Here is a 17,354-nt window from a genome sequence, read left to right as displayed (position 1 = left end):
TATATTTAAATAGAAATTTAGTTAAAAACCTCTGCGAAGAGTATTGCAAGTAATGTGGATATGTTCATGCTATCTACTATGCTCCAATAGATGCTGTTCATAGCAAATAAACCTAAATTCTGAATTTTCCAGGGATGGCCATATCTGCTAATAATGAAATCTACATCGCTGATGGCACTAACATTCGGATGGTAGATCGCATTGGAATCATCCACACCATTATCGGAGACCATTACCACAAAAGTCACTGGAAACCCTTTCCTTGTGGACGCACCGTTACCCTTAGCCAGGTAAGAATATTTGTGTTTTTTTTTTCTAGCTTACAATACAGTTAATTATAAGCCCTTATTGGTGTGATGGATAAAGTAACTCGAATTCTTCTACCATCTTTAATAAATATAAAAGTATTCAACAGAATTAAGGAATGGCCATCGCATAAGGCTGAAGCTAACAAAATATAATTTGAAGTGTAAAATAGTTTTTTTTAGTCAAATAATTATCTAAATAACAAAATGAGTGTTGTGTAAAAACCCATTCTCTTGTTTTCAAGTACATTTCTCTGGAATCTTCAATTAAAAAATTAAATTAAAATTCGATTAAAGATTTTAGTTAATATTGTCTGTCGACAGTATGACATTGACCTTCGCTACAAACTAAAATAATACGCTTACACACAAAATATAAATTGCAGAAAAGAAAATTCTGCGATTTTAAACTTATGGGAGTAGGCAGGCTACAACGTGAGCAAGAAATTAAAAAAAAAAACTATTATAATAACCTTATCAATGCGCACTGTCACAAACTATACACTATGAAAGTATCCCTGTACTTCTTCCCACTTCGTACGACAATCGCCACATGCTTCCCCTCTATTTTACACAGTTGATCCCCCCCTTGTTTGGAGTGTGTGTTATTAAATAATTTTTCTTTTGTCTTTCAGGTTAATCTACGATGGCCTACAGAGCTGTCCATCAATCCACTGGACGAGTCACTGCACATCCTGGATGACCACATGGTTCTAAGATTAACTCCCGACAGAAGGTTGAAGGTGGTAGCAGGACGCCCTCTACAGTGTCCCAGCGTAAATAACGCCGGAAACGAAAAGATCGACCTTGCCACGGAAGTCTACTTGGAGAGTCCTCAGAGCATCGCTTTTGCTCCGAACGGGGATTTGTACATAGCAGAGAGCGACTCCCAACTCATCAACAGAGTGAGAGTAATTGGCAGCGACGGTAAAATATCCACTTTCTCCGGAGCGGAATCGAAGTGTAGCTGCTTGGATATGAACTGCAGGTGTTTCGACGAAGACCACTTTCTGGCCGCCACCTCGAAGCTCAACACCATCTCATCCATCACAGTCACCCCCGACGGCCTTTTACACATCTGTGACCAGGGAAACCTGAGAGTACGTTCCGTCACCGCTTCTCTCCCCACACCCAATGAATTCAACGAGTACGAAATCCATTCCCCCGAGACCCAGGAAGTGTACGTATTCAACAGACACGGCCAACATCAGGCCACCAAGAATATCTTGACAGGAAAAACCGTTTACACTTTCTCGTACAATGTCAACACTAGCTTCGGGAAGCTGAGCACCGTTACGGACACAGCCGGAAACAAAATCTACATCTTGCGTGACTATAGCAACCAGGTGAATACCATAGAGAACACACAGGGAGGGAAGTGCAGGTTGGAGATGTCTCGAATGAGGATGCTGCAAGGATTCACCACTCCAGACAACTTTAAAACTAGCTTCGAATATCAAGGAAGCACCGGACTGCTCCGTAGCAAAACGGACAGTTCCAGGAGGGCCTACATTTATAGCTATGATGCCTATGGACGTCTTACTCAGGCCGTTACTCCAACGGGTCAAATCATCAAGCTTTCTTATAACTTAAGCATCAAGGGAGCGCTCGTCACGGTCACTAGAGATGATAAGAATCCAGTGTCTCTTCTCATCAAGGGATCTGACGTCACCACAAGAACAGGTCAGTATCATTTTGTGTTCTTCACTTACCTCAACATATTCGGTGGTCTTATAAAATATCTGATCAATTTCTTTTTGAGCTTTAAAATGTCAATTATACGAGAACGAGTATTACAAATTTGATGTTGTTCGAGGAAAGTATTAATGCTATCTCCTAAACCATGGCGAATACGTTGCTCATCCTCATCCACTAGATGTTCTGTTTGGGTCCGCTATGTCACTTGGTGGCACTAACATCAAACCACGAGTCCTGTAGGTGCAGAATAGCCAGAATATGATGTGAGCACCGTTGTCATGGTAACCTTTTTTTTTTAAAGCAAAATAGCATAAATGGGCTAAACTAAATGACGATATTATCATCTTAATAAATTATGTCAAGAATAGTTGTTAACTTAATAAACACATCAGTTCACGTAATACCAATGATATTTTTAAAAACGAATGGGCCGTCAATTCTGTATTTGAAATACCCTTCTGATTACTTTATTGGTTTCATCTATTGAGCTGATTGTAAAGTAATGACTTTCTAATTCTTCAGATCTGAACGAGTTGAGAGCATGCAATCTACTGAACAGGCACGTGATATTTCAGCAGTGAGTTTTTTTTTTTTTTTTTAAGTGTTTTCTACTTTTCCACAGAAATCAAGCAAAATCAATTATCTACTAACCTTTTATCTGACGCATTCCAGCAATCCTTTCAAACTATTGTTTATATACTTGTGCACAACATGCGCCATCCTATTATTTTATTTTGTTTATTTTTTTCCTTATTCTTTCTGATTTCCATTTTAGCCGGACTGTCTGAGCACAGAATCACTCAATATCAAGATGGTAGTTTGATCATCACATTGGAAGATTCCAGTACCATAGAAATGGAAACAGTTCCAAGTCCTGTTCTGTCCGATCAGAGTCCAGTGTTGGCTGAAACGTTCCCTGTCCCTGCCAAAATGAAAACGACCTTAAGTGAGGATGTCCTTCAGAAGTTCGAGTGGAAATATTATCTTAGAAGAGAAGGAAAAGGTCGCAATCGACAGATCACCCAAGTCGGAAGAAAGATGAAGGTATTTTTCGTTCTCTGTTAAAAATCTTATCTTTATTACGTGTATTATCATAAAACAGATTAAAATAATTCATAGTTCCATTTATGAGCAGTTTTATATTTGAAATATTGTAGGTAGTGACATTTTCTTTCATAAATCTTACTGTAATGCAAGAGAAAATAAGATCCTGTCTATCACCAACCTCTCTGCTAGTTAATAGATAAGTAAATCATTATTTCATGAAATTCTTTCTGGTAAAAAGCTGAATTTAAGTCAAATAAAAACTGCTTTTTATCCTCAGGTAAATGGAGAAACTCTGCTGGCTGTTGAATTTGACCGAGAGCAGTTCAGCGAGGTAGTCTACGATAAAAACCAGATTCCCCTCGTAACAGTGCACTATGACACGCTTGGTCATCCAATGCAGTGGCAACTTAACCAAAACATCACCGGCGTACGGCTAGAATACGATCGATTTGGACGACTGGCACGCTGGGAAAGAGGTCACTTGTCGGAAAAATATGCTTTCGACATTCAGGGACGGCTTGCAGAAGTGCGATATTCGGACAACAGTGGAATCATGTACAAGTATGAAGAAGGACCGGTGAGTCTTGTAAGTATCTCTTCCAATAATCTTAAAATACTGTGTGAAGAATAATTCGTTTTGTATTGTTCCTCCTTTTGGCTTTTTTTACATAAAAGAATATTTGCTTCAGGAATTGTGTTATTCCTGTTTCATTATCTCCAAGGTTATCTAAGTGTATTGTGTGTCCATTCCGCTTTATATCACTGTCTAGTTTATTATTCAGAGGGAACAGACGTCCCACCACATATCACATGACATAAGTAAATTCACCTTTATTTTGTTTATTTAGTTAATTACACCTGTTATTTTTAAATATCTTAAAAAATGTTTAAAAATAACAGGAGTAATTAACTCTATATTTAAACCAAACCTAGTTCAAAAACAATCCAGGCTAAAAGAATACAATATATTAGCCTTACCGGTCTTAATGTATGGAAGCGAAATCTGGACAATAAAACAAAAAAACAAACAATGATTAACAACAGCAAAAATAAAGTTTATGAGAAAAACTGCAAAGTATACTCTATTTGATCACAAAAGAAACGAAGAAATTATGAAAGAATTAAACCAAGAACCAGTAATAGAAAAAATTAAAAACGTAAATGGATGGAACACGTTCAAAGAATGAAAACAGAAAGATTACCAAAACAAGCCTTAAAGTACAAGCCATTAGGAAAAAGAAAATCGGGACGTCCTCTTAAACGATGACTTCTATGGCCGGAACAGGCCATGCTAGGCCTAAATCCTTAATACGCATGATGACCTTTAAAGCCCTTATTAAAATGTTCTGAACCCCCATGGACAGATTCGAACCGAGGTCTTTCTAATTTAAAACATCTGAGCTACTATAGAAAATCCCCATTACAAATATAGTTTTGATGGTTGCAGTTCGTAGAAATTTTTCGATGGTAGAATGGATTGATTTGCTGGAAGTATATCGGTTCTATTACGCGGCTTCAGGGTGTGCACCAAATCCCGCTACCTGTTCAGGATTCCAATGGTTTTAAGTTCCCTAGATCGCATTTTCCCATATTTTTCTCGGTTATCAATTCTAGATCCCGCCTTAAGCAATACAGCCATGTTGCAGATCCCTTAGGCTATATATATATATATATATATATATATATATATATATATATAAACAGTACCCTCTATTCAAACCTCATGCAGGTCCATTACAGCTAAGTATCATCATCATAACACTAATTACGAGTTGGTCTGTTCCAGTCTCCTTATCCATCCAAAATCCTTTTTTGAGGTCTACCCTGCCTTCTCTTTCCAATTGGCTTATAGTTTAGTATTTGTTTAGGATGTCCATTCAGTGTTGGCCATTCGGTTTACATGTTCCGTCCATTTTTGTTTATAATTGTTTAGTTTTTCTTCTGTTGATTTTGTTTTTAGTTCTTTTAAAATGTCTTCGTTCCTTTTTTGATCTAATAATGTTCTTCTCATAAATCTCATTTCACTTGTTTTTATTCTTGTTTGTTTTTGTCCAAATTTCGCTGGCACATAATAATGTGGGCACTGCTAAAGTATTGTATATTTTCAAGCGTGTTTCTTTTTGTACTATATTTGGGTTGAGTGTTTTCTGTTTATCAGGCCTATAATCTGTAAAAATTTTAATTTTATGTCTTTTTCTCCTTCATATGATATTTTACATCCAAGATAACTGAAAGTATTTATCTCTTTTATTATTTTATTATTAATAACTATTTTGCTTCTAACTGGAGTTTGTCCACAAAATGCCATTGTTTTAGTTTTCTCTATGGAAATTTTCATTCCAAACTGTTCTACTATAACGTTTAAATTATATATTGCGCTTTGTAAACTGTCTTTCTTATCTGATATTATTACCTGATCATCTGCAAATAACAGCGTATTTATTTTGTTATTCCGGGAAATTTCTATACCTTGATTGTTTAAAGTGTTCCACTGTATTAATATTTCATTAATGTAAATATTGAAAAGTATTGGAGACAGAGGGCATCCCTGTCTTGCTCCTTGGTTTATAGATTGTTTTTCAGACAACTTTTCATTTATTATCTTTATATATATTCAATATTGCATATAGTAAAATAGGTATATTTATTCTTTGTAATATATCAAACAGTATTTGTCTTAATCTATAAACAAAAGATGAGTTTCCAAATTAAATCCTCTTCTTTTTTCTATAAGTTTACAGCTAAGTACTCTTTTTCTTGTTTGTTTTCGGGGTGAAAACTGAGTTATGAGGTAGAAAATATCTTTCTACGTCCTTATTTCAGAGAAGCATCCCTCACGTCAAGGATAAGAATCAAGCGCAGGTCTTTTCCAACCAAAAGGCATATCATCTTCCCTACTACAAAACGGAGACCCTTGCCTTTAATCTTAGAAACTGCTTCTTCTGTCGGATTGGTCTACACTCTCTGCAGCACACTAATCTTGAATTATTGCGCAGATTTATCAACACGCACTGAAGTGGTATTCGATACTAATCCTTCGGTGTTATCTGATACTTTGTTAAAGATCCGTATCAGATAACATTGAAGGATTCGTGTGTGTTCCAGTACGTCATATCTCGCGTGGAAGCAAATAAATTGTTTATACCTATTTTGCGCACATGCGCTTCTTAGTTCTATTGTCTTTTTTTTTTATTAATATTCCGATTTTTTTTCCTTTCATTTTGGTATTGAATTACAGGCGCTGAATGACCAACGACATATTCAGAATACCAATGCACCGCGAGCTGTTGACATATACAGGCGTCAAATCCTCATTACATCTTATACCAACACATCCTGCATTGATGAATGCTGTCGCTCCAGTTGACTTTCGTGCCGAAGTTCCACACACATGTGTAGATATCATCTAAATAATAATAATTCCATTCCACTCTAGTTTTGTTCCGGTAAACATTCCGCAAACAACAACCAGCTATCCCATGACATGGTCATGAATCTTAAATTTCTTTAATACCGTGGTAAGTACACAATGTATTGTTTTTTAATGCCCCAGCACATGCTAATGGGTGAAGTTATTTAACGGAGTTCATTGCTTATTCATCATTCTAACAGCGGATTAAGCTACTGCCTTTATTAATTCTAACGGTGTCTAATAGGCTACCAGATTAAGCATCTTGATACTAAAGTTTACTAAACTTTGTTCATTATACTCCAGAAAAGCTATTTGCCTACGATCAATCAAAGCTAATCAATATCTTCAAGCTTCTGAGAATTTCTTTCAACATTTCACATTAACCGTTCTCTTAATCACCTGCATTGTACGAAGAGCAGAAAATGCTGGAGAAGTTAGCCCGAGTCCGTGGATAAATGTGCGTACCCGATGGTGTTACAGCTCGATAAAGATGAGGCAAACTTTAGTCTTGGGATAGTGATTGCCATCCCAATCATCAGACTGTGGATATATCCACCTGATTCTTAAATCTCGCGGAGCTAAATCTCCTCTGAAACTGCATGCTTTTGAAGAATACTGCTGAGCAAAATATACCTGAGAAGAACTTATTTTGTGCAATCTATCACTCGCATTCTTATGAGACAAATGGCTTGGATTATTTAATTAATTACATCTGCACTCAGTGATTCAGGACTAGTCCTATCAAGTGTCATCTCCATCCAGGAGGTTTACGGTTACGGATCTGTACCAGAGGATCCATAAGATGGTGAGGCTCTAATCTCTTCCATGTGCCAGTTAGTATCCTAAGTCTATAGATGTGTGTTTGCAGGGTCGGTTTGCCTGTTTTCAGGGACGTAAAACCCTCCACCTACGTATGGGACCTGATAAAACAACTGATAGATTCCTTTCGTCGTAGACGGTATTCGAACCCAGGTCTTTCCAACCCCAGGGTTCGTCTACACCAGGGGTGTCCAACCCGCTGCCCTGGACTGTTAATAATGCGTTCCCATAAGATCTTAAACTTTTACCATTATTATGCGATGCGAAAAATATGCTGTCTTTCTTTCCGTTTTTGATACAGGAATTTGAGAATAGGTTTTAAGATTTCCGAAAAATTTACCTTTTTTTTTTGTATATTTGCTACTCCATTTTTAGTCGATATAAATACATTATTACCTTCGAATTTCCAAATGGAATGTATAGAGTTGCAATCAGATATTCAACCCAAAGAAAAATTTGATCATGTCTCTTCTCTAGATTTTTACAAGACCTATCTACCCAGAGAAAAATATCCTTCGCTTCACAATCCCGCTTTATTCATGCCATCGCTTTTTTGTAGTACGTACATTTGTGAACTATTTTCAAGAATAAAGCATACGAAGAGGAAAGTTTGAAGAGAACTTTGAGAGGTTATGTGAATTGCAACCACTTCCATCGAACCAGAGATTGGTGCACTGGTTAATGTAAGCAAGGCCAAATATCTCAGTTTTGTGTTTATGCTGCCCTCTTTTTTTTAGTGTTATAATAAACAAAAATTAAAAAAATAAAGTTTTGTTACTTATACATTTTATATGCGGCCCAAGACGATTTCTCTTCACTCAATGTGGTCCAGGCAAACCAAAAGGTTGGACATCCGTGGCCTACACCGAATGAGCTAGGGAGGCTCCTCGGGACTAGTAATGCAGTTACTAGTCCCGCTCCTCGGGACTAGTAACTTTTTTTTCCTCATCACTAATCCCTACACTAATTACGTCTGTGACGTCATAAAATTCTAAGTAGCATTCAATTTTTGAAAACATTTAATTTTTGTGACATTTAATTATTTATAAAAAATGAAATAAAAAATGGTCCTCATGTTGTATTTAAGAGTGGAATACCAAGCATAGCGAAGGGGCACAAAGTTTTAGAAAACACTGATGTTTCGCTTCGTTAATAATCAAATACTTTTCATAATTTCATTGTACCAACAAAATAGTCTTATAACATTACTGGATGCTTTTGAATTTCTGACAGACGCCTAATAAAATAATTATCCAATTGATTGGTTGTATGCAGCAATAAAAATGAATCATTGATGTGTTTCATACGAACATTGTTCGCTTACACGTTTCTTTTCTCTTCCAGCCCACGGAAATAATTCTACCCAGCGGAAGTCGCTATCTGCTGCAGTACGACACCGTGGGGAGTCTGCAAGCGGTGATCACTCCAAATGGACACAAGCACGAGATCGCCACTCAGGTGTCGCTCGGTTTCTACAAGCTCCTTTACCTGTCTCCGGGGGTCAAGTATCCGTTTGTGCTTCACTTCAGCGACAAAGGTCAGCTTTTAGCCAAATTGTTGCCGAAGAACAAAGGTCGCGTTACTTACATATACAACGAAGACGGACGCCTGACGACGTTATTGTGCGGTGATGAAAGGACGGATATTCATTATTACGAGCACAGGTCATTGGTCAAGATCATTTCGAAGACGGTGCCGAGCCTGGAATTCCGGGTGGACTACCGATACCACGGATCTCTACTGAAGGAAGAGAGACACCGATTTAACAGCCGCAGCGGCATGGACGGAGCGAAGTTCAAGTACCAGTATGACGGCAGACTGACGACCGTGGAGGTCGAGATCAACGGGAAAGGAAGCGACGAAATCAAATTCAAGTACAATACGGAGACGGGACTGCTGGAACAAGCGAAGCAGTTCGTCTTCCACCGACCCAAAATTAACAGCATCTTCATACAGGACGAGATGAGGCAGTATTCGAAAACCATCGGCCTTGACCCTTACGGGAGGATTACGGTGCTGGCAGTGACCTTGTGGAACAAGGAGATCTTCTCTCTCAATCTTCATTACGACAACCGAAGCAGGGTGAAGCAATCGCTGATGAAGATAGGCAGAGATGGCTCTTCCAAGATCACCAACTTCACCTACACCTTGGACGGCTTCATCGAGGAAGTGAACGGACCGCAGGTGTGGCGTTTCATTTACGACATCAATGGGAACATGAAGGGCATCTGGGAGGACCAGCACCAAGTATCTCTTCGTTACGACAGTGGAGACAGGCTCATCGGTTACGGCGATGTGGAATTATATGTGGTAGACGCGCGCGGATTTGTGATTCAAAGAGGCGAGGAGAAGTTCAAGTTCAATGCCGAAGGTCTGCTCATCCATGCGTTTGAACTGCACCAGTACGAAGTTCACTATTATTACGACGCTCAAAATAGGATGATAGCCAGGAAGGACCACAGAGGGAACATCACGCAGTTCTTCTACACCGACCCGTTGCACAGCTCTCGCCTCACCCATCTCCATTACCCTCAGGATAGCGTGACCTTTATTTTTGTGTACGACAGCAGCGGACACCTCATGTACCTGCAGCAGGGTGGGGTTAAGTACTACGTGGCCTGTGATCAACTAGGAACGCCGGTAGGGGTATTCAACTCCGAAGGCAGTGTGATCAAGGAGATCCATCACGCCCCTTTCGGAAAAGTAATCACCGACACGAACGTGGACTTCTACCTGCCTATCGATTTCGGTGGGGGTATTCGTGATCCTCTGACCCAACTTGTGCACATACAAGGACGAGTTTACGATCCGTTAGGAGCACAGTGGTTGACTCCTAATTGGGAAGATGTCCCTCGCCTTTTAAAGACGCCTTACAGACTCCATCTTTATCGTTTCCATGACAACGATCCTATTAATGTGGTGCCCTTACAACACAGCCACTTAACAGGTAAGACGGGTTTGTCTCGCTATATCGCGCTGATAATTTAATGCAATTTGCTTATATTCCTCCCGTCTCCACCTACAAACACCATCTCGAGTGGAACAAACTTCGATTCAGTATTATTTCTGAATAGATCCGTAAAGTTGAGCCATCAAACTGCAGTGTTAAAATAACACTGGCGATTGACTGACGTGCAATCGATAAAATTATTATTTTTTAACTTATGGTCATATTATGGCAGTTCTTTGACCCGCAATAGCGAGTCAAAGAACTGCCGATTCGAAATAGACGTAGGCTTTGGTGACAATTTCAAAATACTGGGAGTACTGCTGTAAGACAAGATGGGATCATTACTTTTTTTTTTTCAAGGCAATCGATATCTGGTCTTACTCGTACTTCACCGTTAGCGCTAACTAGACGGTGTTCAGACTTAACGAAACTAAGAAAACTACACACAAGGGTCTCTACGCCAAGAAAATAACCTTTTTGTTTTCTTGACCAGGAGTGTGTCACTTCACCGTTTTCATTTTTACAAACAAGCGATATTTAGAAGTTACTGATTTAAGAAACAAATCCTTGAGAAAAACTCTCATGCGCGGGTCGTAAATAAATTTTTTGAAACCTCTCCAAAAGCTTCATGAATTGGTTTATGTTGCAGCACAAATATTCAACCGTTCGTAAAAAACTTATTTTATTGTTTTCCGCTAAAACCGAAGATACACGACTACAGTGTTTCTTCAACTTATTAAAAATCGCGCTATTATTGACATGATTTGTGCAGTCTTGCAACGGGCCATTATTTGTCGAATATCTTTAATATACGAGATCAGTTCAAAAAGGCAACCTAATTTAATATATATTTCAATGTCAATCGCGCAATGCATTTTATGGCAGTGCAGAAAACATACGGATAAGAGTCCTGTGGTTTTGTTCCCTAGCGATTTTTATGGACGTGGAATTAAACGCAAGCGCGTCATTTTTTGAATCGGAAAAACGACCACTGAGTCACATAAATCACTGGAAATAGCATACGAAAGAATACTATAACCTGTATACAAGAAGAGAGAGACTTGAGAATCTTAATCAACAGTGATCTGGAATCGCAAAAGTCAGTCGACAAATGACGAAATTGTAAGGAGATAAAAATTCGAAAATTAAAAGGCTTAATTCAGAATGCTTCAAGCTATGAGTGCGAATAAGCTAACCAGTGTGTGTGTGTGGAAGGCTCTCTTGTTAAGTGTAGTGCTTCATCGGATTACTTTGGTGACTACTCAAAATGTATTATTCACGTGCTTATCCACATTTTCAGAAGCGAGTTACTCAACTTCAAAATGGTGTTGCGAAATTGGGATTCCTTTTTTTTTTTTCTTGGAGAATAGCAACTGACGAAATAGGTGTTACTGATGACCCTAGATGGATTTAAGTACCTTGAGTAGGCTGAATTCGATACGATTGAATTAATATTATCTCAAAGCTCGGATACTTGGATTTTGTAACAAGTTCTATCATCATCTACTCATAAGACGAACATTTCTATCTCCAAAATATCAGACTCAAATGATTATTATTATTATCTGTTCGTGAATTTAAAAACACCACTTAAATTGCCATTTAAGTGTTTATGCATTAAATATCTACGAAGTTTATCCTCTCTTCATCGTCAGTGCATAAATCAAGTCGACCTTAATTGTGGCAATTTAACATACTTTAGAAACGTAGGACAGACAATGGCCTACATTGTGACAATGGAATAAATACTGGATATGTGACTGTGAACTTTCTCCGTAGTATGACCCTGCAACTGCCATATAAATAGGTAATTATCCGAGTCGAATTCACACCCGTGCAAGTAATTTACAATTTTCATGATGACAGGCAACGGGTAACACGCAATGCAACTTGAACACAACCTACTCTCTGACCAGTACCACTAGAAGATACTCGGACAGAATCCAAATATTAGAGATTTTTATAGTTCGCCCACAGATTCGAGACCCTTCGATACTTCTGCGCATGTCAGCAGGAGGAGAATCCATTCCGATAATAGGGTAATCAGTCCGTATTGTGGGATGAATTGTTTATTATTACACGTCGGAAAATTAACTTCTCTTTTATCATCATTGTAGTTAACTATGTTGCCTGTATAACAGTCGGAAAATTTTACCTATAAAGCACGTGATTTCCCGTGTTAGCGACCAATTCGTACTTCATTTCTTTCTCCCCTTCAGCATGAATCGACTATTCTTGGCAACACGCCAAGCAGAGACCTACAAACTGTGGGCGAACTATAATAAGTTTCCCTTTTTATTTTTGATTTGATATAAATCAGTCTTAAGATAAACTTAAATATTTATTCAGTTTTAGATACGAGGCTCAACATATTAATTTGTATACTGCAAATGTTCCTTGTTCATAGGAACATTTGCAATACATCTGCAAAAAAATCTTTAAGAAAATCTTGAAGTATGAATAAGAACGAAGCTAGCTGACGACCGGGATAAATGAAGAACCATCACTGAAAAGTAATATTCACATGCAATAGGATTTATACCTAGGTGAATGCCTAATTTTATATTGATCATAATAACTGGTTACTAGTCTTCAAAAAGATGGTTAGGACTAAACCGACCTAGCCTAATCCCTCTGGGGCTTTAGGGATTTGGCACTAAAATACAGGATTATCAATATACTACGACTGATGAGTATTTTAACTGAATTATTTCATATTGATTAGCTGCGCTTAGTAACAACCAGAGAGAAGGAAGAATATGTTTGTTATAAACCGTTTTCTGTTGACTAAACTCTTCTCATCAATACTATAATATTTATGCTGAAGATATGCATGACTGTCCCACAGCGAACAAACAAAAAAGCATCTCTGTTGGCAAACTCAGAAAAGTTTCTGAGCACACGACTGGCTAAAGTCACAAAGTATTTGCTTTTCGACCATCATTCTTCCTAAATAACCAACAAATTTCCCTTCATTCACATGCACGGTCGCATTACTTCGAGTGTAGTTAAGAAACGGACCAACAGCTTGTGCTGCTGGGAGGGGAAAAGGGGTTGAAAATGATCTGTCCGTTCTTGAATACGGGCAACATTCGGTGGACTAATAACGAGGTCTCCTTAAATTAGCAATGCAGCGAAAGTAAAGGTAATAATTTACGCAGTTTAATAATCTCGAAGAATGAATGAAGCTAGAAAATTCGTTGCCATAAGAAACTCTAAAACTAGACCAATAATTAATTCTCCGTTTTGTACGTAACATCTGGAGTAAAATAGCCAACTTTGTCGTCATGGGTGACGTAAAAGCTTCCCCGTTTCCATTCCCTGGTCATTGTTCCTTTTGTATATATTGCATCCCTTAGACTGGACTTAATTGCCGATTGAATAAATGTTTAAAATAGCGCAGTAGGTAACGTAAGACTTCATTAAAAGCATGGAAGAATAATAAGAAAATGGAGACAAAGATAAAAATGAATCAAGCTGGTGATATAATAATGTTATGGTATACTCTATGATTATGCATTTGAAACAAGGTTTGTAATTTCCGAAATAATGCGACTAAAATGATATTTGAATCACTGCGATGGTCATTTAAATTAGAAAAATGTTGAGTATTCTTTTGTTTTTCTTTGCAGAGCTTAAAGACTGGTTCGCAGTCCTTGGATTCGACATGAACAAGGTTCTCTTGTCTTCACGTCCATCGCTCGACAAAGAGAAAGTGACTAACCTCCTCGAAAGCCTTCCCGTTATTTCCGGCCTCAGTTGCACTGGAGGAGTAGTGGGGGCCGAGTTTCATCGATTCTCCACCGTCCCTCGGACCCAAGTGAAAGTTGAAAACAACTTTCTTCGAAGCATCAACGCAAGGATTGGCACCATCCAGTCGGTGCTCGGCGACGGCATTCTCATCTCCCGAAGCAATAGCAGGGCAGTGGTGAACGCCGTTAGTGACGCTGCGTCGACCCTCAGAGACGTCGTGACGGGTGTGTTCAACGACACTTACATGGTCGATCTCCATTTCTCCCTCCATGGACAAGACTCCTTCTTCTTCGTACAAGAAGATGGCTCGAAAGCACAGAAGAGTTGGGACCAGCTCCAAAGGCTAGGAACGATGTTCAATGTCACCATGCATAACGTTGACACCAGTGAAGGAGGAAGTGCGGGTCAGGTCGACTTACGAGTGCAAAGTCCCAGTGTCATTCTCAACATCCGATATGGAACCACTCTGGAGGATGAATATAGTCGACTCATACGACACGCCCGGAGAAGGGCAGTAGAAGAAGCTTGGCAGCAGGAGTTAGAGTTGGTGCACAGTGGACACAAGGGATCCTATGACTGGACCAAAGGCGAACGCGAGGATCTCCTGTCTTCAGGAATCGTGGCCAAGTACCATGGCACAGATATCTACGATATCGACAAATATCCGCAACTTGCTGATGACCCCACGAATATCATCTTCAGGAAAGACAGTGCTAGAAAGAGGAGAAACAGGCCCAGAAGACCGAAGTAACATAAAAGCTAATGTCAGCGCCCTCTACCAGCAAACACCGAAATGTACTGCAAAATTTTTCATTCTCGTCACGAGATTGGAGATTTGGTTGGTTTGTTTTTTTTCTTGTTTTTTTTTTTTGGAGATCGACGCAAAAGGACCTGAGTAAAAACGATGCGTGTCATTAAGGAGAACATTATTTTGATTCTCTGTGTGTGACTGATGAGTGTTTGTGCGCGCGTGCTCTGGAATCTGCAACTTATTGGAAGACAAACCTTCTCCTCAGAAATGTTATGAAAAAAAAAAAAAAAAACAGCTTTCGTGTTGTAACAGGACACTCGCTTTTTTTCTCTAGCATTTGCCTGACAATACTCTCACGACCCATGTTGGGTCCATAAAAAAGGTGGCGCTGCTATCTACACCAATGACTGTACATCCGTTCAGGTCTGAAACTTTAGAGAGACGTTATGGTAGACTTCCCATCCAATTGTGTATTGTAGTTAACAAGCGGTGAGTGCACTAGAAACTCTGGGAAGATCGCCAACCAGTTTTTGTGTTAGCCTCTGATGATTAGTCGTTCTCATGGCTGGTAATGCCTGAAAAAAAAAAAAAAAAAAATTATCTACAATCTCCAATGTGTGTAGGTGGAGCCACTTGTACATGATAGCTTTCAAGTGAGCGATGAGGAACATTTCGATGAATCGACTCATCAGAACTGTAATACGAGAATTTTGCACAATCAACTGAACTATTATGGTGGGGAAATTAATAATATATGAATCCCAGTTTGTATGATGTGTGTGTGTGAGTGTATGCATGCGCGCGCGAATGTGTGATGTGTTAAAGAGTATGTTCTATATCTCTGTCAGTGATCTTTAGCAACAGGTTTCTCACTAAATGACCAGACTGAAACATTGGAGCATTTGGGCACCATGTATTTTGTAGACTTGGCTTTAAACTGGCTTTTATCAGCTTCGGTTTGTATGTTTCTCAAGGAATTCGGCCCCCCCCCACTCCTCATACCACACGCTACTTCTAACCATTCGCGATTCTTTTTTTTGTTCCACCGCAATCAGTAATTTCCAGGCCGCATCCTCTTTTCTCACATTTATATAACCTGGGAACCATAATGGGTTACTGTAATTCAGAATTCTCACTTTAGAGGTCGCTTTAGTTTGAGTACCCAAACTTGGGAACTAAATGTTAACGACGCTAGTTTTCTCCTTTGTATTTATAGGAGATTGACGTTTGAAATCAGAATTTGTTTTTCCTCAGTGATCCTAGTCCTCGTTTTCCCACCAACAGTTATTCCTAGTCAGGTGGAAGTTTCTTTTTTCGGCCTATTATTCTGATAAAATATCATTAACCTATTTTGAGCACTTATATACCTGCCATGCCATTTATCCTAGTCAAGACCCTCCCCCCCTTCGTGGCCAGTTCACTGCATCAAAACCCTGATGGACCTGATCCCAAGCTGCCTTCACACCATTCTGAAGACTATTTCGTTTGTTTCCCTGCACGAACCCTACTAAAGCAAACTTTATTTATTGATGTGCACTAAATTATAGACAGCACTGTTTTTTTTTTCTGCTTTCGACACATCCGAGTGCCTGGTTCCAAAAATGTCTGCGTGTGTTTAAAAGTGTTCCTCGATTTCTTCTGGGATTTCGTTTGTCACATTTAAACATGGCCACTCGTACTGGCCTGTCAACCGAGCTTTAAGGGCCGTTCTCTTTATATAAATGCCTTGAGCTGCTGGACCAGCTTCAACCAATATAGTCTGAAGACATTAAAGTCAATCAGCAGTTGATTCCTCTCTCTGTTAGCTTGTTTTTTTTTTCTTTTTTTTGTTGTGGATCCATCAATCTTCTCTTGTATTCCTGCCCTGCATAATTCATACCTGCTTTCCGCTCTGTTCCTGTGATTAACACTGACACACCTCGCAAGTGCCTTACTAGTATTTCTCACTTCTTCAACCCCCCCCCCTCCCTCCCCAAATGCCAGTCATATTCCGCTTCCAAAAAAATCCTTCGTCATCGTCCTAACCCAGACATGCTTCCTTTCTCTCCTCAAAGCTTCATTTTAGACCCAGGTGCCAAAAAGAAAAAAAAAATATATCAGGCCGACTTTAAGTCTTGCCTCTTGCGCTACGAGCTGTCGATGGTTTCAGTTATGTCCCATGGGGTTTCATTACCACGTTCTTGCTCATGCAGGAACCAGAACTGTTAACCCTGCCTCAAATAAGAGCAAGGGAATAGAGGTCGAGGATAACAGTGTAGCCCTGACCGATGTGTATTGTAATGATAAAACGTCTAGTGTGAGCGAGTCCACTTGCACATTCACTGCAGAGGATCATCAACACTAATAATTTGTACTTAAAGTTATTCGAGGTTAATAAAATGTTTGTGACAAAAATCTGTTTTTTTCTTCTTTCTAGCTTAACACACGAGTAATTACACTTCGCGGCTACTTCGTCATGTACAATAATTAGAAGTTAATGAATAAAAAAAATTTAACTGAACACTAGAAAATTACTCATGCAACTCAATTGATCGCGATATACACAAAATGGTGACTTATTAGTATCAATTAAGTTTACACTTCATAAAAAACAATATAATAATTCAATAAAACAAGGAC

At 39.0% G+C, this 17,354-nt stretch overlaps 1 protein-coding gene across 3 annotated transcripts in view; it reads left to right on the top strand.

Annotated features, from left to right (window-relative positions):
- Positions 1-17,123, top strand: part of LOC150097934 (teneurin-m-like) — a 670,875-nt gene extending 653,752 nt beyond the window's left edge. For all 3 annotated transcript variants that reach the window (XM_090406516.1, XM_090406518.1, XM_090406515.1), the window contains 6 exons: positions 133-290; positions 941-1,988; positions 2,779-3,047; positions 3,328-3,636; positions 8,626-10,228; positions 13,864-17,123. In XM_090406516.1, coding sequence (XP_090262642.1) covers positions 133-290; positions 941-1,988; positions 2,779-3,047; positions 3,328-3,636; positions 8,626-10,228; positions 13,864-14,735 — 4,259 coding nt within the window. In that variant the 3' untranslated portion in view covers positions 14,736-17,123. The remainder of the gene's footprint in view (positions 1-132; positions 291-940; positions 1,989-2,778; positions 3,048-3,327; positions 3,637-8,625; positions 10,229-13,863) is intronic.
- The last annotated feature ends 231 nt before the right edge of the window (positions 17,124-17,354 follow it).

This window comes from Typopeltis vanoorti, chromosome 16 (genome assembly GCF_054136105.1).
Source record: "Typopeltis vanoorti isolate ZY-2024b chromosome 16, IOZ_Tvanoo_1.0, whole genome shotgun sequence".
Classification (NCBI taxonomy): Eukaryota; Metazoa; Arthropoda; class Arachnida; order Uropygi; family Thelyphonidae; genus Typopeltis; species Typopeltis vanoorti.
Note: the sequence above shows the minus strand (reverse complement) of the source record. Positions and strands in the feature narration are given on the sequence as shown.